Source organism: Oratosquilla oratoria, chromosome 1 (assembly GCF_046742065.1).
Source record: "Oratosquilla oratoria isolate Oo_2021 chromosome 1, ASM4674206v1, whole genome shotgun sequence".
Classification (NCBI taxonomy): Eukaryota; Metazoa; Arthropoda; class Malacostraca; order Stomatopoda; family Squillidae; genus Oratosquilla; species Oratosquilla oratoria.
In genome coordinates, this window is record NC_134777.1 from 55,911,764 (window position 1) to 55,937,234 (window position 25,471).

General features: G+C 47.0%; 1 protein-coding gene across 6 annotated transcripts in view; it reads left to right on the forward strand.

Annotated features, from left to right (window-relative positions):
• The window catches only part of LOC143025853 (hippocampus abundant transcript 1 protein), a 243,111-nt gene that overhangs the window by 185,965 nt on the left and 31,675 nt on the right, over positions 1-25,471 (forward strand). For 3 of the 6 annotated variants that reach the window (XM_076185939.1, XM_076185998.1, XM_076185878.1), the window contains exon 2: positions 25,183-25,278. In XM_076185939.1, coding sequence (XP_076042054.1) covers positions 25,183-25,278 — 96 coding nt within the window. Of the gene's footprint in view, positions 1-6,542; positions 6,594-21,280; positions 21,468-25,182; positions 25,279-25,471 lie in introns of those variants that run through there. The other 3 variants (XM_076186056.1, XM_076186106.1, XM_076186161.1) reach the window with 3 other exon arrangements.

Below are 25,471 nucleotides of genomic sequence, written 5' to 3' on the forward strand. Positions count from 1 at the left end.
GATATGGACCGAAAGGTCTCCTATCGTGATGCAACTCATTGTTAAACCTAATGAGGTTGAGATCGAGAAGTGAGCGCAACACGAAGAGGAAAACAAGTCAAGAGAGATGGGGTTCAGTCGGGGAGGGGGAGGGTGAGCAAGTAGGCAGGAAAGGAGAGATAGTGACGATGGTGAGGGTGGTGGTGGTGGAACTGGAACTGGAACTGGCAGAGGGGTAAATCTGGGGGCAAAGAATTTGGCATGAATTGGTGACAGTCAGTTTCGCCTGTGATACTGATTTTGTGAAATGCAGATGGTAACATGACAATATTCATACGTGTATATATACTGTATGCACGCACACACATACAAACACACACACACACACACACACATATATATATATATATATATATATATATATATAATTATATATATATATATAAAATGTATATAATATATAATAGATACACACACACACACTTGTTGGGCGGTCTTTCTCGTTAGGAATTTCTGTTTAGTGATAATGCACACGTAGTGTCAGTGATTTTAAGAGATTTTTTTTTTTTTTTTTTGTATCTTCTTTTTTCTTTGCTTGGGGTTAGGAGCGAATGGCATGAGAATGTCGATCCATATATACCGGCAGATGTTTCAACCATTACATATGGTCATCTTTAGGTACTACAGACTACATTGACACTTTATAAGGCCGAGTTAGATGTGGCGGAGAGAGAAGTAACTTTGGACGAAAAAAGAAGATACAGAAAGTTAGAGAAATGTTTTCTTAAAATCATTGACGCCAGCTGTGGATTAGCAAAACGAAACAAGACTCCACTGTCAAAAGTTACCTCTCCCTGCCATCTTCCTTATCAACCTGGAGATGGCCGTTTGTAATGGTTGAAACATCTGTCGGTATATATATGGATCAAAATTCTGATGCCTTTTGCTTCCCCCCCCCCCCAGAGTTTGAACTTTGAAGGTAAAAAAAAGATTCAGAGTTAGAGAAATGTTCCCTTAAAATTATTGACGCTACATGTGCATTATCATTCAGCAAAAATATATATAGGTATGTATAAACACACACACACACACACACACACACACACACACACACACACACACACACACACACACACACACACACACACACACGCCTCGTGGCGCTTTGGTTAGTTTTCGCCTGCCACTACGGCGGTCCAGGTTCGACTCCCGCCCAGGGCTGAAATAATTTTAGTATCGTTTTGCTGCGGGGTGTTACTCCAACTCTCGTGGGCGGGGAGTTGGGTGTGGGTGTACGTGTAAGGTCACAGTATTACCCATAGATCGGTCATATAAGCTCTGAGCTCTCATCCGGATGTCGATCACGAGTCCAACACATGATCCAAGACTATGGTGAATCACACACACACACACACACACACACACACACACACACACACACACACACACACACACACATATATCATATTTCCGCCCACCGTTGCAGGTGTTACTTATTGTACTCGTATTACGTAAATATATATTATGTGGGAAGTATGTAGAGGCAAGTGTTCCTTGCCATGTGCTAAAAGGATTGACCTCATCACATTGTACGTTATGTATGTGCGTTCGCGCGTGTCCGTTCTTCAGGTGTTCCCGTCTCCATCACTAAGGATAGAAAGAGCGCAGTGACGGCTGTTGGTAGTGGTAGCAGCGGCTGCTAAAGCCGAGGGGAATTATTCTTCGTTCCTTCATCAGCTGAAAGACTCCGTCTCAAATATTCATTTCACCTTGATGGAGGAGAAAGAGGAGGAGGAGGGGGTGATGGAAAGGGGGTTGAGGAAGAGCAGAAAGAATTGGTGTTGTATAACAAGACCTTAATGAAGTGTGTGGGATGGGAGTTGGGTGGCTCCCTCCCAAGGTCGTTAGGATGACCTTGGGGGCGAAAATGTATAGGGAGGGAGTGATGAAAAAAATAATAATAATAAAAGCTGAATTAAATGTAAAAGGACCGTTTCGTGAAGATGCTGTCAGCCATTGAACACTGGCTTCGAGTCTTTGTTTTTGCCCTTTTGACGAGACGGCTCCTCTCTCTCTCTCTCTCTCTCTCTCTCTCTCTCTCTCTCTCTCTCTCTCTCTCTCTCTCTCTCTCTCTCTCTCTCTCTCTCTCTCTCTCTCTCTCTCATATTTCCATGTCGAACGCGGTTCCCAGTTCCTTTTTCCCATGCAAGCAAGCAAGCAAGCAAGCGAGCGCCTCTCGTGGCACCCATCGATACAGCACCGGATGGCGAAGAGGCAGCAGCCTGGAAATTCGGTGCCAGGGGAACAGCTCTCGTGCGTTATTATTGTATTCCATCGTTGTGCGTATGCGTGCGCATGGTTGTATATTCGTGTGCATAGGAGTTCATTTGCATTTATACCGTTCCTTTGTACTGTGTGTTTACCCCATACAACGCACGCACGCACACACAACTCGACGGCGCAGTGATAGCGTTCGCAGCCGCTGCTACAGCGGTCCGAGTTCGAATCCCGCCCAGAGCTGAAATATTTTCAGTATCGCTACGCTGCGAGTCGTTACTCCAACTCCCGTGGGCGGGGAGTTGGGTGTGTGTGTGTGCGTGTAAGGTCACAGCATTACCCATAGATCGGTCATATATGAGCTCTGAGCTCTCCTTCGGGAGGAAAATAGCTGTCGATCACGAGTCCAACACGTGATCCAAAACCTCGTGTGTGAATGTTGTGTGCCCCAAAGCCTTTGTCACGAGCTTCTGGCGCCGGCGACTATGCGACACCCGACCTAACTCCCACGTCAGCACGTCATTTACAGGCACTAAAACTAAGCATGCCACTAGATTAGGTGTCGCACCTTGGGGTCGGGTTACGTAACCAAGAAGAGGAGGTGGAGGAGGAGGAGGAGGAGGAGATGGAGATGATCTGGACTCCCTCTGTCGAAAGACAAAGGAAATAGGCATGAGATTGGAATATGTGTGTGTTTGTGTGTGTGTGTGTGTGTGTGTGTGTGTGTGTGTGTGTAATTCACTATGGTCTTGGATCACATGCTAGACCCGTAATCGACAGCCATTACCCTACCGGATGAAAGCTCAGAGCTCGTATAGACTGGTCTGTGGATAATATCGTTGTCTTACATCACACGCCCATTCCCTTGCCCATGGGGAACGGTACCGGCCTCCAGTCGGGTGTAACTTTTACGCTTCTGTCGGGGCGTGACCTCGGTACCGCACCGAGAGGGGCCGCGACACTAACCACTTGACTAATCCATGTGCTCTTTTGAATCTCGTGCTTTACTCGTGATCAGTAGCTGTTACCGTCCTAGATAAGAGTTCAGAGCTTGTATATAGACCAACCTATGTAAAATGCTGTGATCTAAATTTACAAATATTTCATGCCCTTGTCTTAGGGGAACAGTAAAAGTTTCCAGTGTAACTTCCAAGCCATGAGCGGGGCGCGATCTGTGGTCTCCGTCGTCATTAGTCCGTGACATTAATAAGTACATTAACAAGCTACGTCTGTGTGTGTGTGTGTGTGTGTGTGTGTGAGAGAGAGAGAGAGAGAGAGCGCGCGCATGCGTGTACCCCTGGAATTTATAAACAAACCGTTTATCCTGATAGCGAGAGTGAACATAAACGTGTCAAATTAGAGATGTGGATTTTAGACGTGTTGGTCGGACAAAAGGTCAGGGGTGACAGGAGATAGTGGAATTTAATTTGTTCCTAAGGGTGGAGCACCCACATGCTGTTCCGTGGACAGGAAGGAAGGGCTAGGTGTTATTTTAAAGGAACAGGAGACAGGTAAAGATAACGGTTACGACACTGAAATCGGGACAGAGATCAGGCACCGGCCCTTCGGGGCCGCACTTCCGGTTGACCTGTGAAGTAACCCCGTGGTTGTTTCCGGATGCCTTGGGGGCTTGGTTATCCAATGGATAGATGATCAGGTTGCTACAAGGAGTGATTGACAAATTCGCGGCTTAAAGTAAAAAAAATTATTTTATGATGAATTGATACATTTATTTTTCAACGTAATCCCCTTGCAAGTGTATACACTTGTTCCAACGGTCGTGGAGTTTACGGATCACCTCTTCGTAGAAGCTTGCGCCTTGGCCCTCCAAATACACCTCTACGGCATCAACGACGTCATTATCCGTAGCGAAATGTTGACTGCTGAGCTCTTTTTCATCTTGGGAAATAGATAGCAGTCTGAGGGAGCCAAATCAGTGAATAGAGCCGATGTTCAACTAGCTAGAATCCACGGCGGATTTGTGTGCTGGCGCATTGTCCTGATGGAAAAGCACTCCTAATGACAGCTTTCCACGCCATTTTTCTTAATTTTCTCTCGCAGCTGCCTTATTAAGTTGGCATAGTATGGTCCAGTAATGGATTGACCCTTTGTCAGATAATCCACCAGTAGGACAGCACCCCCTCAGAATCCCAAAAAATGGAAGCCATCCCCCTTCCCTGCAGAGATTACCGACTTGGCCTTCTTTGGAGCTGGAGATCCATGATGCTTCCATTGTTTTGATTGTTCTTTCGACGACTCAGGCTGGAAGTGGTGAACCCAAGTCACATCCATGGTCACAAGTTGCTGTGAATCAGCATAAAAAAATGGCAAGATTGTTCTTCGACATGTTGCATCGCAGCCACTTCTGATCAGGTCCAAGAAGTTTTGGGACCCATCGAGCTGAGACCTTCGTCATTTCAGGATGGTTGTGGATAATTGCATGGACACGTTCCTGGGAAATGCCCAACTCTGTTGCAATAAAACGTTCAATCAGGCGCCGATCTGCGAGCAAGATGTCATAGTTTGTCGATGACTTCTTGAGCGGTGACAGTGGCAGTCAGGCCTTCCATGGCGAGGGTCATCTTCCAGGCTGTCCCTGCCCCGTTTGAAATCAGCTGCCCGTTTTTTAACCATGCCGTATGAAGGAGCATTGTCTCGTACAGTAGCCACCATGTCCTCGTGATTTTCCTTTGGAGTTAAGCCCTTGATGTGGATGATCAATTTTGTCCATTTTCTCTACAATATACTGTCCCAAATCAGTTATCTGGAAAAATATTACGTTAAAGGCTTGAAATTTTTTATACCGGCTTATAAAAGATTAGATTTTGTGTGAAAATAGCTACAAGTCTGTATCTCATGTTCTTCTACCATAGGCCACGAATTTTTCAGTCACCCCTCATATAAATTCACTAGATCTTGGTCATCAAGAGAAGTGGTGACCTCGGTGGGAATATGTGACACCAGGACATGGTACAGCCCGACTAAGAGTCACAAGCTGGAAGAAAGAAACTAATGTGCGTCGAAGAGACATCTTATAGCCTCAGAAATCACCATGGTCTTGGATCACCTGTTGGACTTCGTGATCGACAGCTATTTCCCTCCCGGAAGAGAGCTCAGAGCTCATATATGGCCGATCTATGAGTATTGCTGTGACCTTACACGCACACACACACCCAACTCCCCGCCCACGAAAGCTGGAGTGACGACTCGCAGCGCAGCGATTTTGAAATTATTTCAGACCTGTGTGTGTGTGCGTTTGTGTGTGTGTGCTGTGTTATATGCTTACAGTACACAGTCAATTTACAAAATGTACTCGTGAAAAAAAGAAACGCGGCGTCTATTTGTCGGGTAGAGATGGAGAGATTACCCCGTTACTGTGACGTAATCACTGTTCCCCCACGTGCATACACACTTGTACGTACATATATGATATACATACACATTAAACATATGTCCCGTATCTACTTAATGGAACAAGTAGCCTGCTTTAAATGATGACCACAGCTACAGCATGTGTGCTGTTACGTCATCGGTAAAACAGCTGTTTGGGTGCCGGCGGGAGGTGCCGGGCGTGCGCTGCCGTCGCCGCTTTAGGAAGTACAAAGCAGCAAGAGCAGACGACAGCCGCAACGACCACAGCCCTCTCCTGCCGCAAGTTACCACGAAGTCCATGTGGTTCTCCTCCGTGGGGTGACGAGGATTCGGTACCGATCGCGGTCTGCCACGGTAGGCCGCTTCCGAGAGGAAGGGAGTGAGTGAGTGTGGTCGTGTTCCATATGGTGTCAAGCACGAATGTGTCAGGGTGGTGTATCGCTATGAGAAGAACCTGGCTTCAAGTTGAATCTGCCTTGTCCAGACGTGCAGTTCGTGCATACGTGTTGATGGTTCGTTGGACTTGATAAACATTGTATTTGGTGGGAAAAAAGAGGTTTGTGTCCAGCTGACGGAGTTACGTCGAGGGTCGTTTCATAAGTGACTTGGTGGACCCGAAGATGAGGAGGACGAGGAGGAGTAGTAGGTAGAGGCACCGACAAACAAGCGGATCTTCAAATTCCTCTCCACACCAGACCAGAGTCCCGATGTGATGAATCTCCAAGATTGCAACCTTCCCCCTGGTTCCCGGTAGTAATGACCCGGTTCGGGCAGTAAGGACCTGCACACGGAAGGGCTTCCTTTGGGCTACCTGTGCCCTTTGCACGTCCCACCGTTGCAGCGTCACGTCCTTGGAAGTGGTGCCGAGGACTTCGAGTGGGAAGCGGCTCGGAGGAACGGGAACAGGCACACAGGAGCGACGTGTCAAAATGAGAACCAAAAAGAAGATGGACGATCTTGTACCAGTAAGTCATGTGTGACTTCAGTTGCAAGACACACAACGCTTGAACCTCATCGCTGTCCCTCCCTTTTCTTTTCCTCCACTTTTTTCTCCCTCTTCCACCCTCCATTATTTATTTTGCTATTAACCATATGGACCGATTCGGTGGCACTGTGCCAAGTGGCATTACAGTTCGATGAGGATTGCGGAAAACGAGATTGGCACAGCTGGCGCCGTGGTGATCCAGGACGTGGTCGCTGCTCCCCACGATAAATATATATATATATATATATATGTATATATATATGTATATATATATATATATATGTATATATATATGGTGGTTTAAAGAGTGTAATGAGAAATAGACATTTGGGAATGGATGCGAAGAGGAGACTGTATGAAGGAGTGATTGTGCCAACAGCACTGTATGGGGCAGAAACGTGGAACATAAGAGAAGAAGAGAGAAGGAGTTTGAATGTGTTTGAGATGAGGTGTCTGAGAAGTATGGTGGGGGTTACTAGGCTAGATAGAGTGAGAAATGAGGAGGTGAGGAGGAGAACAGGGGTGAAAAAGGATTTGGGAGATAGGGTTGATGAAAGAATATTAGGATGGTTTGGACACATGGAAAGAATGAGTGAAGAAAGACTAGTAAAAGAGGTATGGAAGGCAGATGTGGAGGGAGTGAACATGAGGGGACGTCCTAGGATGAGGTGGATGGATGGGGTGAAGGGGGCTTTGGGGAAGAGGGGAATGTCTGTTGAGGAAGGAAGGGAGAGGACGGAAGACAGAGGTGAGTGGAGAATGGTTGTATATGGATGATGTTGTGACTGCATGAGGAGGAATGGTCGGGGGGGGGGGTGGGGTAGTATGTGTGAGTAAATTTTGACGCAGCCCGAAGGGATTTCTCCCCGTCCTCTCCTTATATGCAAAGGGGGACGGAGAGGGGGGGTCGCCGATTAAATGAAGCGGCCTTGCTGTGGATGTACTGTGTCTTGCGACACTGCTTCTGACCCAGGGCAGTGGGCAGGGTGCAGGGATGACCCGTCATCCAGGATGTGCTCAGATGAGAGGAAGGGTGGGAGGGGTGTGGAGTGTATTTAGGGATGAAATGGGTGGGAGTGTTTTTATGCCTTTCCCTTTTTGGCTACCTCCCTTGGAAGGGGGAAAAAGCCTTGGTATATGTATGTATGTATGTATATATATATATATATATATATATATTATGTTTTAGTCCAGGAGCCGGGACAGTCTTTCACATTTTCCCTTGATGCCCGAACTTCTGACCATATTTATTTATTCATTTATTATTCTTCGACTTGGGTCGTTCGTTGTCTTTGGCAGTAACATGGCAGCAGCATTGCACAACATCTGCACACATGTAAAGCAAGCGTCGGCGGGTGAGGTCGCAGGTGCCAACTCTTAGGGAAGGGGTAACAGCTGTGTTCCGCCCCCCGTGGTCTTTGTCGTTATTCAGTCGACTTCGAGCTGGACAAGACATGATGACCACCACCGCAGTTGCTGAGTCGTGGGTTTATTATATAGACTCCCTCTCCCTCCCCCACCCCCTCTCTCTTACCCTCCCCCCACTCTCTCATTCTCTATTTCTTTCTCCCCCTCCCTCTCTCCCCCTCCCTCCCTCCCTCCCTCCCTCCCCCTCTCTCTCTCCTTCTCCCTCTGTCTCTCCTTCCCCCCTCTCCCTTTCTCCCCCTCTCTCGGTCTCCCTCCCCCCACTCTCCTTCCCCCCTCTCTCTCCCCCCTCCCCCTCTCTCTTTCTATGTGTGTGTGTGCGTTATGAGCGTGATGGTGTTAATGCCGGATATGTGCATAGGCAAAGAGGTGTGTGTGGGTTGGGGGAGTGGGACTCGGGTTCATGAAGGGGGGAAAACGGCCGCAAGGACCGTAAAGCAGCTGAGTGGGGGCGAGGGGGCGAGGCCGGAGACGAACTTGTTACTCGCCCATCCGTGACACCTATCATGGGTCATTAGGGACCGCCGACTGTTTGTGTGGGCCTAACCCCACCCTCCCTCCCTTCCCTCTCTCTCTCTATCTATATATCTGTGTGTGTGTTTACCAAATCGTAGTGTACAAGAAAGGAGCAACGCTCGTTGGGTTCTGTCTCTTATTTTCCAATTTATCATACCTTTGTGTGTGTGCGTGTGTGTGTGTGTGTGTGTGATTCCAAATAACAAAACTGATTCCAAATTTACAAAACTGATTCCAGATATAAAAAATATATCATACAAAAATCGACTAAAACATATGAATCTGTTTTCCCTAAAAAAGCGTAGACTCAGAGGTGACTTGATACAGGTATTTAAGATTCTAAAGGGGATTGACAACATCAAAAGTGACAAAATTCTTACACTGAGAATCCGACAAGAAATAATGGTCTCAAACTGTCAGGAAATAGATTTAATTTGGAAGTGGGTAGAAACAACTTCGCCAACCGTGTAGTTAATGAATGGAATAAACTCTGCAGAGGCAGTGCAATGTAGTTCAGTTCGAAGCTTTAATATTCGTTTAGATAAACATTTAAGCAAGATGCTGTAATGACTGCTATTTATTTTATATTATTTGATTGTTTGTTATTATTTGTCTGTTTATTTATTTGCTTGATTTCCATTTATTATTATTTATTTGTCAGTTTATTATTTACTATTTACCTGTTTATCATTTAACTATACCTATGTATTATTTATTTTATTTATTATCATTCATATTATTATAATTTTTATTTTATTTTATCTATTTTTTATCATTTATATATATATTTTTTCGCATGCGACCTAGTTATGGACCAAAAGGTCTCCTGTCGGCATGCTCCGACTTTGTAATTCTTTGTAATCCTTTGTGTGTGTGTGTGTGTGTGTGTGTGTGTGTACACGAACTAACCACACGCACAAGCCTCTGCTCAACGCACTTGCATATACACACTTGTGTAGTTCTCGCGTGGCCAACCGGGGACGTTCTTGGATCACCGCTTCTCTGTAAATATCGAGTGCACAGACGCGGGTTGTTTGCTTACCCGCGTGTTGACATCTCGTGGGATACGTGGGCTGCACCAACGTCTTTCTGGTATTCCAGTGATGTGATGTTCATTCCTGTGCCCACAGAGCAAGGCGGTGTTGGCGTTTTTATATCCACAGATGTTAGGGTGTGGAGACAAATGTGAGTTGGAAACAGGGAAGGAGATATTGACTTTGGAATTGGTGTGGTTATGAGTGGGTAAACGTGGGAACAAATATATATGTGTATATATATATATATATATATATATATATATATATATATATATATATATATATATATAGAGAGAGAGAGAGAGAGAGAGAGAGAGAGAGGGGGTGAGTTTCACTGTGACCTAACCGCCAAGGACTTCAATAGAAGCAAAGAATGAACTGGGTTACGTTAACCTATTTCAAAGGTCACTAATATTGATTAAAACCCGTTTGCTCTCACAGGTACATTGATATATATACAAACCCTCACCCTTACCCTCATCGGACCTTTTTTTATGCTTTTATGTAATTCGTCAGGAAAATAGGTTTTGGTTGTGTGTGTATGTGTAGCCCTATTTTGACTTATTTCAAGTGGAAAATATAAATGAATTCGCGAACTGGGCCTCGCATATGCTTGCGAATTTGGAGGAAAATCCGTGTGCGTGTGTGTGCGCATATATATATATATATATATATATATATATATATATATATATATATATATATATATACACGCATACACACACATTATCCTGGATGACGTTGTCCGATGCTGTATATTATGCCTCTGGGATGAGTACATTATACAGTACTTACGTAAAGGAACACGCACATATATCTATATATATATTTATTTATTTATAACACTGAATGGGTCCCAGTGCACAGATTTACATATATCAATCAGAATTCACATTAATTCTAAACCATCAACATCGAGAAATTCGAGGAGGCATACATGCAGGAATTGAAATGTGGTACAGCCAAGAACTCGAACCTCCGCTAGCACGTGACGGTTAGGTTACTATTACTTGTCACATTCTAGCAGAAGTTCGAGTCCTTGGCTGCACCACGTTTCAATTTCTGCATGTATGCCTCCTCGAGCCTCTCGATGTTGAGGGCTTAGAATTAAAATAAATTGTGGTTGATAAATATGCATATATATATAATCACAGCTGTTTTCATGCAATCCTGCATGCAGAGGCAACAGTGAGACACGGGGGGTGGGGGGACGATTTACGGGTTCATTAATCAGTGGGTTTTGCGTACATAGGAGCGCTAGGTGCGCATGGGAAGACAGACGGATAATCGACTGGCGTGGGGGCAGCTGTCTTTCGCTACACAGAGCGAAGACAATGCCACGTCTAGTATAAGCATGAAAAGGGGCCTTAACGGCCATGTGAAAAGATCCTTGTACGGGAAGCGTCACTGCTGGACAGGGTACGCCACGACACTATGGTACCCGGCCCTATATTAGCACCCTATACTAAAGCACATACCACAACAGCTAATGCCACAGTCGAAGCAGAAGACGGGTTGTCTTTATATTTCGACCGCTAACTGCAGTCCTCTTCAGTTACTACATTTTTCATTATATATATATATATATATATATATATACATTGTGTGTGCGCGCGCGTGCGCACCCGCGTGTATCTTTGCATATAGTATGTATGTATAATGTACTCTTCCCAGAGGGATGATACACATCCTCGGACATAAGATCATGACCCACGAACAATAATCTCCAGCGGAAACTTAGGCACATCTCTGACAGCATATCAAGTCTCGCAGTTGTATGACTTGTGCGCTTACTTTGCAGTATTACAAAGGAGAAACGAATTGAACACTCGCAGTTGCCACATACTACCAGTGACCAGATGCTTGTGTTTTTGATTCATTCAGTAACATGTAGTAATGTATGGATGGGTGTTATTATTGGTATTATTATTCGTTCAGTTTTGTGTTTGCTTTAATTTGTATATATATGGTATTTATTTCTATTTTATTATTATTTGAACATAAGTGTGTGTGTGTGTTTTTTTCCTTTTTGTTTAGTGTCGGTCCCCGTGGTTTGAACCGGAAGTCGATTGAGTGGCCCAGGTCTTCTTTTGGCGTTTTATTAGAATAAAGGGTTTCTCTCTCTCTTTCTCCCTTCCTCCCTGCCTCTCTCCCCTTATTTGGTTACCCTATTTGTGCCTTTCTTGCCTACCTACTAAGGAAGAAGGTTGGTGATAGAGAAGAGTGGTGTTCATTGCCCCCCTTCCCCCCACTCCCACACATACCACCTCCACCCGCTGTCCCCATGTGCGCCTTTGCATCCTCTAGTCTAATGTCTTAGATTTGTGTTTCATTCCCACTCCGCTCTTCCTCCTCCTCCTCCTCCTCCTCTTTCTCCCTTTCCTCCTCCTGTTCTTCTTCGCCCCTCTCTCCTCTTCTTCTTCGTCTTCCTCTCCTTTCTCTTTTTGTTTTTCGTATTCCACTTTCTCGTCATTTCCTCTCTTAACCTCCTTTTCTCCTTCTCTTTCTATGTCTCTTAATCTCCTTGTGTTTCTCTTCCTTCTCCACTTGGTCCTCCTTTCTCTCTCTCTGTTTATATGTATAGTGTATGAGTATTTATGTGCGTGTACGTGTATGTACCTATGTTCACCTATGACACACAGGACTAGAATCACGCCCCCGTGCAGGGTATCATGTCTCTCTCGATCGGATAAGCTCGGATGAGTGTTTACGTGCGCGTGCGCGTGTTCACCTGTGTTTCTGTGCAGGAAACTCCGTGGCTTGCTGTGACGGGGTCGTCGTGGGTGTGGGCGGGCTCGTGGGCGGCCCTGCGTCGCTCCGAGTCCGCCCACCTGCATGCCGAGTGGGCGTTCGATCAGGAGCGTGCACATTTTGAGCGATTTTTTGTTGTTGTGGGTGTGAATAAGAGTTTACAATCCGCATGTGTACCGGGACTTGTGTTCGTGTGTGTGTGTGTGTGTGTGTGTGTGTGTGTGTGTGTGTGTGTGTGTGTGTGTGTGTGTGTGTGTGTGCGCGCGCGCGCGGGGGGGGGCCCTGGTCGTGGAAGTGGTTGGGAAGCTTTTGTGCGGCATTGGACTAGGAATGACTGATGGATTGAAATCTATACAAAAGATCGCAGTTCCGCAATATTTTTCGAGGTACATTTGCATTTACTCGCTTGTGGAGGTAACGAATCATCATTTTTTTTTTCTGAATAGTTAAATGACATGATTGTGGGTCCATCGTTGCCTGAATTGGAGACACTTTACTTAGTCACAGAACTGTTGTCAATCAGTTCAATATTGTCTCGTGTGTGTGTGTGTATGTGTGCCTCATTCACCATGATCTTGAATCACGTGCTGGACTAATCGGCAGCTATTACCCTTACGTATGAGAGGAACGAGCTCATACAGTTTGAGCCATCGGCAGTACTTTCGTCTTACACACACACTCTCGTGTACAATGGGAACAGTAACTGTTTTGAATGTGAACGGATTATTTTTGTGCCTTTGAGCGGGGCGCGAACTCAGTACAACATCGTTAGATCCCTCAACGCCAACCTCTAAACCGGTTAACCGCGTGCGTGCGCGCAAAAGAGAGCAAACGCTTACGCGTAAAAAAAATCATCTGATAATTAAACTTTGTTTGGTGTTGTGTTAGCTTCGGTTTTTGCGAATGGCGCGTTATTGCCGCGGAAAAAGGACCCGCGGGGAAGGAAAAAAAATGGTGCTTTGTAATGAGTAAACTGCATAATGAATTGGCCACCACGGGTGCGCACGGTCTCACTGATGCGCGGATTACCTTCGTCCTGATTTGGTCATTGCGGTTAATGTGGTTTAGCATTTCATAACCGACATCAGGCTCAGTCTATGACGTCATGAGGAACAAAATGTAATATTGGGCGGACGCATGGAGGGGGCGACTAGAGTAGAGTAATACTTCTTTTTAATGAAACCTTTAAACTTCTATCTGAGTTAATAATAAGCGCTGTATTTATTTTCATTCAAAGTGGGGCTATATTTTTTCGGGATGCTTTGTATATACACCTAGAAGTAAAACAGAATGCATATACAAGTAGGGAATGTTACCTAAGGAGCAATTTGACCGCGCCCTCCTCACTCACCCACACCAGGAGGCGCTGAGCTGCGACTGAGATCTTCACCTTTGCACTTTGTGCTCGGAATGCCAGGGCAAGGGGGAGGTCGCTGGTGGGTGCGGAACTCGAACACGGGTCTGTGGCTTGCGAATCACGACCGTAACCGACACTGTAATCGACTTTTAAATCATCAAACAAACGGATAAATAAGAATCGCAGCGAATGTGGACGAAAGAGCAACTGGCAGTAAACAACTTCTGGATGATGCACCTTTCGAGGGAACGGCAGCAAGATGAAGCCAAAGAAATGGGAAAAACGTGTAAAATAAGACATCGTTAACTAAATCTGTTAATGGTACTATGAAAGCACTATTGTATTTGATGATAATTATACTTACCAAACCTAACGTAACCCAACATGACCTGGTCTGACCCAATTTAGCCGAAGGCAAAACTTGAGAGCCAACGGCGGACTGTTGACCTTGACTTATAGAATAAATATACGAATGAATAAATAAACTAATAAATAAAAGATCCAGTGACGTATCGTGATTGTTTTGCTCTTCTCCAGCTAACAGGAGGGAGTGGCCTAAAGGTCAGCGGTCACGGAGGCACCGCTTAACGATGCAGTGCCGCCAGCCTGCATGCTGGCGGCACTCCACTCACGCTCGAATTGTCTCCCTCAGGGTCATCCAGCCCGGCTCTCAGCTGATCCCGTACTTCAGAAGGAAGAGTCGAATATGCTGTGTGTGCGCGCGTGGGCAGCACAATGCTTCTTGGCTACGATACGTAACACATCCTGATTGATGCGTCGAAGGAACCTGGTCGGTTGCTAAGCCCAACACTCCTTCTGTCCCTCCCTCCCTCCCTCCCTCCCTCCCTCGTCATTTGACCCTCAACAGGTCATCCCGAGCGAAACCAAAGAATGTCTTTTGGAGTGACTCGTGAAGGGGCACATGCAGTGCCAGAGTGCCACTTCACTTCGTCTGCGTCGCCACGGCGGCTCCCCGAACTCACGACCCGGTCTTCGTCAAGTCGACGCATTGAGACACTGACATTGCACAGCGCAGTCTCGTGCATTGTGACCTCTCCTCTCCAGAAAGTAGCGTTCGTTCCCACTTCGTTTCGCTCAGTGTCAAGTCTTTGTGATTGGTGCTGTGCGATATCTTAAGAGAAGTTGACGAAGGGAGGTTTGGCCGCGAGATCGGGGGTGGGATGGGGGGGAGGAGGCGCTTACGTCACGGTTCTCGCACAAGTGGAGAGAATATATACTGATGAAGTGGGAGACTGACGACACAAGAGGGGCCAGGGCGAAGGTGTGATAACCTTTGACGAACTCGTGTCTCCCTTTTGCTCTCTCTCTCTCTCTCCCTCTCTCTCTCTCTCTCCCCCTCTCTCTCTCTCTCTCTCTCTCTCTCTCTCTCTCTCTCCCTCTCTCTCTCTCTCTCATCTCTCTCTCTCATCCCTCTCTCATCTCTCTCTCTTTCTCCCTCTCCCTCTCTTTCCCTCTCCCTCTCTTTACTTCCCCTTCCTTCACAACCCTTCCTCTCACTACTTTTCCTTTCCCTTCAGACCTCATTTCCTCTCATCATTCGTGCCCCTTGAGCACAATGAAATCCTCTACATATTTTGTTCTGGTTAAATTCTTGACGATTTTATCTTTTGAGCAACATCTCGGGCTGAGAGAGTTAAAGTTTTAACAGTTAGCATATTTGCCATGGGGGCATCCTTCACGTGTTTTTTTTTTTTCTGGTGAAGCAGCAAGTTTTTTGTTCAGCCCTTGTCCAGTTTGGGTAATGGGTTTCAATTCTCTATGGCAAGACTCCTCGTTTAACTCCAAACCCCGCACAAAACGAGGACCAGATAATAGGAGTGACGTGGCAGAGGTGTGAGCGCATTTGTGCGTGTCGTGGAAGAAGTAAAGCGAGGCTCTTGGTGGTCAGCAGTGGACTCTTGAGTTGCTAATTAATATTCTGTCCCAGAACCCCCCCCCCCCAAAAAAAAAAAATATATATATATATATATATTCTAAACCTACCCATGAACCTCGACCATACGCAGTCTCCACTTGCAAATGTACTGGCTCACACTGCGAACCTTTTAATCTTTCTCCTTCTTGATGAGTGATTACTCTTACCAGGGATCTACACGAAGTAACGGTAGGCAGATGGAAGGAGGGAAGGTGGTTGGGTAAGAGTGGGGGGTCCCTAGAGAGGGTGGGAGAGGGGCGGGGAGAGAGAGAGAGAGAGAGAGGAGGGAGCGGGGGGTGGTGTCTAAGGGTTTGCAAGGGCACTAATTGGCACGTGGAGAGAAGTTTCTGAGAAATGAAGCAAGAGAAGAAAAAAATATCCGTATGTACAGAATTAACTCGAGGTCGTCGACTCGTTTCTCTCTCTGTCTCTCTCTCCTCTCACCCTCCCTCCCTCCCTCCAAAATCTCAGACTTCAGTTTTGGAGACTTTTGGAAGAAGAGGAGAGGTTAAGGGGGTGGATTTCGGAGATTGCTTTGGGGTCGGAAGAGGGACGTAACTCGTAAACAGGACATTGTGCTCTGCTGAATGGATGGGGGAATTTATCAGATGTTATTGTGGGTACTGACCATCATGGTGCGTAAAAAGAGATGAATGTTGATGGTAGGTACCCTAAGAGAATACTGTCAGACTTTCTGGCCATAAATGTATTGTGACGTGGGAGGAGAGATCAAGTGTGTTTAACCTCTTTCCTTCACGACAATTGTGGAAAAATGACGGAGAACTTTAAAAAACATTTTCCCTAAAATCGGGGGATTTTATCGAGCCGCAACTCGGAAAAGAGTAAAAACTTGGTCTTTATTTCCTCTCTCTCTCTCTCTCTCTCTCTCTCTCTCTCTCTCTCTCTCTCTCTCTCTCTCTCTCTCTCTCTCTCTCTCTCTCTCTCTCTCTCTCTCTCTCTCTCTCTCTCTCTCTCTTTTACTTATGAATAAATGTTTAGAAACAACGGTGATGATGTAATATCCAGAGAATGGAAAGGATTTTTTTTAATATATATATATAGATTCATCGAGAAGTTTAGGTCCTCGTTCAGCGCATACGCGTTTGAGATGTAACAACTACAGGGGGCAAGATCGTATTGTGTATCGATTCTGAAGGAAATACAAAGTTCGGTCTCACAAGGAAACTGCTCGAGATAACATTATGTAAATTTGTTTTTGATGTTATACGAATGTGACGTGCGCACGAACACACACACACACACACACACACACACACACACACACACGCATTCACACGTCACTAACCCTTCTACGGCGGGAGGATTTCCTCACGTGACAAAGGGTCACCTGGACGACAAATAGACGACACGTAGGATATATATGAAAGTTCAGTTTCTGGTTGTTCCTCCTCTTCCTCTTCCTCTCCTCCCCTCCTCGTTTTCCTTTCCCCCGTCGTCGTCGTCTTTCTCCCTCTCCCTCTTCCTCCCCTCCTTTTACGCCGTCTTTCCCCTCTCCCCTTTTCCCTTTCCTCCTCTTCTTGTCTTCCTTTTCCCCGTCGTCGTCGTCGTCGTCTTCCTTCTTCCTATTCTTCCTTTAACGACCTTTCCTCCTCTCTCCCCCTTCCTCCATCCCTTCACCTTCCCCTCCTCCCTCTCCCCCCCCCCACCAGCGACTGTTGCTCTTTCCCTGTACATTGCAGTGAAGTAAATACAAACGTTATTAAAACGAACCACTCAGGTCTTTTGTGATGCACTTGAGAGTCGGGTCGGGTCGTGTCGGGTCGTGTCGGGTCGGGTCCTTTGGGGTCTCGATCCCTGGATACCCTCTAGGCCGGGACTCGACCCGCAGGTGAATAAAATCGTCCGGCCTGTGCCACGGCAGTCTGTAAGACGCAGTCACATCGTTGAAGGTGGTGAAGAAATTAATTTTTGAAGACAAATACTTCGTTTCCAAGATCGTAAGATCAGATTGTGGTCCAGAGATGGTGTCAATGCTGGAGTGTTAATTTATTAATTAATTTATTTGTTTGTTGATTATGTGCGCGCGTATTGCACACATTATTCTTGTGCATAGGGATTTATGTTGATAAACATGTGTTTTGTATTTATGTATGAATGTACGGTATGTATTTATGTATACATACATATATGTAAGTTTCATTTGGGTTGCTTGCGTAACCTAGCGGATCTAGACGGAGACTTTACGTAACGAAGGACTCTGTCGCCCACCATATCTGTCATCTGCCGGAAACGAGTGACCCAACAACGGCGACGGTGTTGACTAAGCAAGTATTGTTCAACGATGGTCGTTCTTGTTGTTGGTTGTTACCTCCTCCTCTACACAGTATGTACTTCCCCTCAAGGCACTCACTTGGATATCTGTCGTCGTTAATGAAACTACCAGGACAGTGCTAACTTGTCGATTAAATATGTATATTTTTTCTGTTAGTGTCGAACTAAACCTGTCATCTTTTTCTCCCGCTTGTGTGTATGGGGGGAGGGGGCACCCACCGAGGGGCACATCATTCACTTGACACTTGGAGTGCACAGAGCCAAAGCGGTGTGCTCGACATCGATCCTGTCCCCCGATAACGAGGGCCCCGGTTCGAGCTCAGAAGATAAACGAGACTTGCCACATGCTCTCCGAGTACATAGGGCAAAGGTGCCGGCTTCTGCCGAAGGTTAGGTTCCTGGCGTAAAGGCCTTGTGTCTAAACGGGGAAGGAAGACCTGGTGTCGTTTTCCTCAGTTTAGACTCCACCCCTTCATTTTCTTTAAACGCACTGTGGTTGGGGAACAAGAACACCATCACCGCATTCCCTTGCCCACACCTGAGTCAAGTCATTAATATAGTTTGATTCTGTCACCCCTCTTAAGGAGGAGGAGGGTCTTTGTACAAATATGTATTGTTCCTCCAACTTGAGACAATTTCATTCAGTTTTTAACGTAATCGTGAATGCGAACGAGTGCGCGCGCGCGCACTCACAAACACGCGGCCGCACACACACACACACCGACTCGGTGGCACAGTTGGTAGAGCGCTGAACTGGGAAGTAGAAGTGCTCCCAGTACCCAGTTCGAATTCTGCCCAGGGCCGAAATTATTTCGGTATCGCTGTGCCTCGGGTCGTTACTCTGACTCTCGTGGGCGGGGAGTTGGGTGTGTGTGTGTGTGCAAGGTCATAGCATTACCCATAGATCTGACCTACGAGCTCTGAGCTCTCTTCCAGGAGGGAAATAGCTGTCGATCACGAGTCCAACACGTGATCCAAAGACCAAGTGAATACACACACACACACACACACACACACACACACACACACACACACACACACACACACACACACACACAGAATTTGTATGACGCCAGCTAGGCACTCGCCATTGTGGCGCCAACACAAGTTTGGAATTGGTGTGGGAACATCCTACTTGTTCCTAGGGCGAGAGATCTTCTCACAGCCTTCGGAGGATCAAGCCAGCCAACGAGAGAGAGAGAGAGAGAGAGAGAAAGAGAAAGAGGGGACAGAGAGAAGGGGGAAGACAAAAAAAAAATAGAAAGAGCTAACACCGTGTATTCCTGACGACCTACACCGTATTCGGGAGGTGCGTAACCGGTTGTACGCGGTTAATCCTTACCCCCTTCGCTATACCGGGTTGTGCTGTACTTTTCGTGGGCAATGGACGGATAGCCACGTCTGCAGGTCAGAGTGATGAGATAAAGAGTCCTTTGGGACTTGCGTATGTGCGTGTACGCGTTATATCTGTGTTCGTAGCCACTCGTGCTCGAGTGCGTAAATATACGTACACATTCAGGAAAACCTCACTCTTATCGTAGAAACTTGTCTCGTTCATTTGAGAGTACGTCTTGGCACGCTTATCTCGTCTCTGGGCACCTTCCTTCTCCTCCATTGGCACCTCGCCAGAGATTGGGGAAGGGGTAGGGGTGTCTCCAGTACCTCGTACGTCACGATTCCCAGTATGGGCTATATGTCGTATATGCAGTATACTCGAACATGTCAAAACATTCGAGTCTGTTGGTAGAATGCGAGCCCAGGTTGCGTGGCACTCCTTTGGTTTCGAGGAAGGACTGACGCTGGTCCCTCTCTAAGGATCGCGTCTTCTGGCTCTAGTCTTTTGACACTGCCGCTGCTCACAGTGACGTCTTAATATATCACTTATCTTTTAGTTGTTTTACTTCCTCGTTCCTTTTTCCGTGTGTGTGTGTGTGTGCATGCGTGCGCACGCGCTCGCTCCCTGGACTTTTGTCTTAAATTGATAAGGTAAGACCTTGGGACGTCAGCGCTCTTCTTCGTTCTGATGTCGGCATTTCGATGGGCCCCCCCCCGTCGCGGTTTTTTTTTTTTTTTTTCTTTTTTCTTCTTCTTCTTCTTCTTCTTCTTCTTCTTCTTCTTCTTCTTCTTCTTCTTCTTCTTCTTCTTCTTCTTCTTCTTCTTCTTCTTCTTCTTCTTCTTCTTCTTCTTCTTCTTCTTCTTCTTCTTCTTCTTCTTCTTCTTCTTCTTCTTCTTCTTCTTCTTCTCCTCCTCCTCCTCCTCCTCCTCCTCCTCCTCCCCCCCCCCCACCAGGGAACCCGGGGAGCAGTGCTGTCGTGGATCTGCAGAACGCCTTTGACTCCATCTTCTGTTTGGGTGACAGGATTCTCGCATGAGGATGATGATAGCCATAGTAATGATAGTAACCAAGATCGAGAAATCCTGTAGTAAGACACAGCGGGGTACATAGCAACCGTCGAACCTTGGGACGACCAGTGGTGGCTGAACCTTCTGGATCCTGTTTGCTGCTCTTAGAACCGGATATAACTAGGCTAGGGTCTTGTTCAGTCCCATACCTCCCGCACGCCCCCGGCGACAAACGGCCTTTCATCTCTCTCTCTCTCTCTCTCTCTCTCTCTCAGGTTTATTTAATCCAGCCAGTGGCACGACACTTCGTTGTGAAATGCGATGCGAAACCCTGGTCTTGGATCACGTGTTGGACTCGTGATCGACAGCTATTACCCTCACGGAAGAGAGCCCATAGTTCATACATGACCGATCTATGGGTACTGCTGTGACCTTACACGTACACACACACACACACACACACCCAACTCCCCGCCCACGAGAGTTGGAGTAACGACGCGCAGCGCAGCGTTACTGAAATTATTAAATTATTTCAGCCCTGGGCGGGCTGTATGCATATGTGTATGTGTGTGTGTGTGTGTGTGTGTGTGTGTATGTATGTATAATTATCCACTCTTGAATCACATGTTGGACTTGTGATCAACAACTCCCTCCCAGATAAGAGTTCATAGCTCATGTGTGGCCCGATCTATGTGTGTATGTTACATGTATTCTTTTCACGTATTCACACTATATAGCCACACTCGCACACACACACACACACACACACACACACACACACACCAATAGTCTCACCGTGCACCGTCCAAGTGACGGGTCAGCAGGCAGTAAAGCAACGGAAGGAGTCGCACTCGTAGCTTGCACTGCTCGCGAGAGCAACTCGCCTATCACACTGTCGCCCTCGACAGTGCATCTCGGCGGCTGTTGCCGAGTGCAGGCGAGCTAGTAGGCGGCCTGGCGTCTCCCCCTCCCTCCCTTCCTCCCTCATGAGGAAGGGAGTTAGGGAGGGGAGGAGGAGAAGAGGGCATGCACGAGCAGTAGTTGCCTCTGCGCTGTCGCCGAAGACAATTCGCGAGCGTGTTCTGCGCATTTGTGGCGTCGTGTTTTGGTTGTGGTGGTGGCGGCGTAGCCTCCACCACCGCGGCACTGGGTCATGGCATCGGGCATGGTAAGGCGAAGACGGAGTAGTGTGACCAGGTATGGCGTTCCTTCCGTGTGGTGTCCTGTGATGTGACTACGTGACACCCCCTCCCCCCCTCTCTCTCTCTCTCTCTCTCAAAAGAGGAAGAGCAGTGGGTGGAGTAAATATGCGCGCGCAGTGATATTGCCATATCCATATCCCTTCTTGACCCGGATCGTGTATCCAGGAATCCTGATGAATGACAACCCTCCACCCCCTCCCAACCGGGGAAGGGAACCCATACATAGCCCTTCATGTCCGGACCACACACCGGGGGAGGGAGTTCGGGTGGTCCGGTGTTTGCAGTGCTCTACCCACGTCCTGATGCTCGTGGGGTCGAACCCGGTCCATGGAGATGGATCAGGAGTCACCTGGAGAAGGACGAGTGCTGCGGCTGTGTGGTGTCACAAATTTGATTGCATCCGGTACATGAACATTTTCGACCCTGTTGCCACACACAATAAGAGCCAAGCATCTTACCACCTTAAGTGTTTAAAGGAGTGGCGCATTCAGGTGGTCCCTCTTAAACAGCTGGTACAGGCCAGCTGATCTGAATATTCTTAATCAAGGATGCTCTGAAGAAGGAACATGTTTTGAAATACGTGACACACCAGGGGATCTGAAACCTGAAGCAAGCCAGATTCCCAAATGGGCGTGGTGGCTTCAGGTCTTGGAGTCTGAATGAATGGGAGGAGGAGGAGGAGGGAGAGGGGAGGTCGAAGCGTGGGCGTACGAGTAGGCGTAGGCGGAGGGAGTGGAGGGGCAAAGGAAGTGGCTATCCTTGTTACGGGCGGTACAGTGGTGGCAAAAATGTTCTGCCCCTTCTACAATCTCACTGCAAGCATAATGTCATCATTGGAAATATGTTTCTCTATGCAAGAAAATAGGTGGAACTGTGCAGTAAATGCTAAATAGGAAGATGTAACAAGTGATTAATAACGAACGTATTTGGAGAATGGAAACTTTAGTGGTTCAAGAATTTTGACCAACACTGTATGTCGAGAAGTAAGAATCGGTTGGTGGTGGTGGAGTGGATGAGTTGTCGTCAACATCACCATCGGCAGTGGAAGACCGTGTTAATGTCAATATAGCATTAATCTCGACTTCGTAATAATGATTAGCATCCTCTGGCACTGGTGCCGCTGGGTGCCAGGCTGGTACGTGTCGAGTGCCATGACGTCACGTCGCGTCGTTCTCCTCTTCCTCGTGCCGGTGCAAGACTGAGTGAGGAGTTGGGGTGGTGTAGTGGGTAGAGTACCTGCCCATTGCCCTTGAACGTCAAAAGAGTCTTCCCTCGGCTGAATCAAATCGTATGGCGGCGGCAGTTGTTATTATAAAGTTAAGCTCCTCGATTCGAGTTCACGTGGCCCAAGTTGAAAGCAAGCGATTAGTCCATCCATGTGATGCAAACTTGTCCTCTCTCTCTCTCTCTCTCTCTCTCTCTCTCTCTCTCTCTCTCTCTCTCTCTCTCTCTCTCTCTCTTTCAAGAAACAAGAAAGCAATAGAGGGAAGTCATATTGTATGGATGAATTAAATGTCCCTTTCACAGGAACGTTTCCGACGTTGCCATGCCAACGGGAAGTACCAGTGGGAAAAGTTTTCAGTGTTCCCACGGGGCTCAACTGGTCAGGAGGTCCTGACAGCTGGAACGGGGGCCTCATCTTCGAGAACCAGCTGGAGGGACTGTAGATTTAGGGGAACCCTTGTGCTTATGAAATGCTGTCACGACAACAGACAGATACGATTGATGATATTGCTGAAGTCATTAAGTTATTTTGTTATTTCTGGTGTTGCTGGTTATGATGATGATACGTTTATTGTGGTGGTGGTGGTGGTGGTGGTGGTGACGAGTGTCTTGGGGAGGGGTGGGGCAACAACGGGATTGGTGCAACAGACTAGGGAAGTGGGTCAACCAGCCTGAGGCAACCCGCGGACGGCGTGTTGGGGTTCTGTTCTTGGGAGACCCACCACCCTTATCACCAGCACCACCCTCGACATCACCCTCACTACCCACATTAGCACGCTCACTATCACCACAGACACACAAAACGCCGCACATCACCTCACAGACTCTTCCTCACAGCTCACCCCACCCCACCCCTTCCCTTCTTACTCTTACCCAGTTGACCAAAAATAGTCTCGTCACGGTCTCCAAAAAAGTTTCGGACGGATGGTAGTGTCTGGCATCTCGCGTAACAGCCAATCATTGGCGTAATTCCGTCTCCTGATCGAAAATTAACGGGTTTTCAGACGAGATATTTTCGAACGAAGAAACAAAAGAACATCACGCACAGTTCCCTTGCTCAGTATATACCCCGAGGGTCTTGTAATTGGGTCATTAGGTTTCATATGAAAAACATGTTTCAAGCGAATATCTGGTAGTGAAGGAAGAGGGGCTAGTTAGCGGGCTTGGGATGAGGGGCTAGGATCTCTAGTTAACTTATAATGATGGGGAGTGGTTATGTAGTTATTTCACTTGAATTCACTCGATCAACTTCGAGTTGGGTTATATTTTTTATACTCGTACTTGCCTCCTGCCCTCCCTCCCTCCCTCCCTCCCTCCCTCTCTCTCTCTAGCGAGTTGTGAAATATCATTACTAATGGTGGCTGAACATTGATAAGCCAGAACAGTTTGGAGAGAAAGATAAATTTTCCTATTGCGTCATTTCCTATGCTTGGTTTTCGTCGCGAGCGTGCACGTTCACACACACACACCACACACACACACACACACACACACACACACACACACACACACACACGAACACACGCAATCGCACACGCACACACATAGCACACACACAGACACACACACGCAATCGCACACGCACACACATAGTATACACACGCACACACACACACACACACACACGAACACACACGCACACACATAGAACACACACGCACACACATAGTACACACACACACACACACACACACACACACACACACACACAGATACACACACACACACACAGATACACACACACGCAATCGCACACGCACACACATAGGACACACACACGCAATCGCACACGCATACACACACACACACAAACGCATACACACACACACACACACACACACACACGGGCGGAGATAAGTTGGGTTTGTCTCCTTTCACGTGTAACCCCTGTTCACCTAGCAGTGAGTAGGTACGGGACGTTAGTCAAGGAGTTGTGACCTTGCTGTCCCGGTGTGTGGTGTGTGAGTGGTCTCAGACCTACCCAGAGATCGGCAAATAATGAGCTCTGAGCTCACTGCCGTAGGGTGGTGTCTGGCTGTCTCGACAGAGACTGCAGCAGATCCGAGGTGAATACACACACACACACACACACACCTGGCGTGAGACCTCCTGTATCTGCGTTATACATGTCAGGAGCGTTACTCGTAATGGGGCTTAATTAAAGTTCGATGCACAATACTTTTCTTTTAAAGTCTATTTTTGAAGGACCATGAGGTCTTGGCATGTCAGACACATCCGCCTTAATCTCGCGGTAAAGGTGAAGATGACATGATGTACATAGCAAAATCCAATTCTATTGACCTTCGTCACTCAGTATTACACCAACCTATGCTTAGCAAAGCACTTGGTCATGGGATCCATAGGCAGTGAGCTCTTTCGATGCTGGAATGTCCTATCTGAGTGGGAGAATGATGTAAAATAGAATGCTGCACCCCAAATCCTTTCCCATCATCAGGTGTTAACGAATTGTTTGTTTTATTTTTCAGAGCTCTGGGATCGGCGTCCCCAGCATGTACCATGCACTCGTTGTCATCTTCCTGGAGTTCTTTGCGTGGGGGCTCCTGACATCGCCCATGATTGTGGTGAGTATATATATAATATACACATTCTCTATGTCACTCTGTGTGTGTGTGTGTGTGTGTGTGTGTGTGTGTGTGTGTGTGTGTGTGTGTGTTTGTTTGTTTGTTTTGAATACAGCCGCAGAGTATGGGGCGCCGCGAGATTTTGTTGACACTGTGGTCCTGTATTGCCCAGTACATGTACGAGCAGCACCTA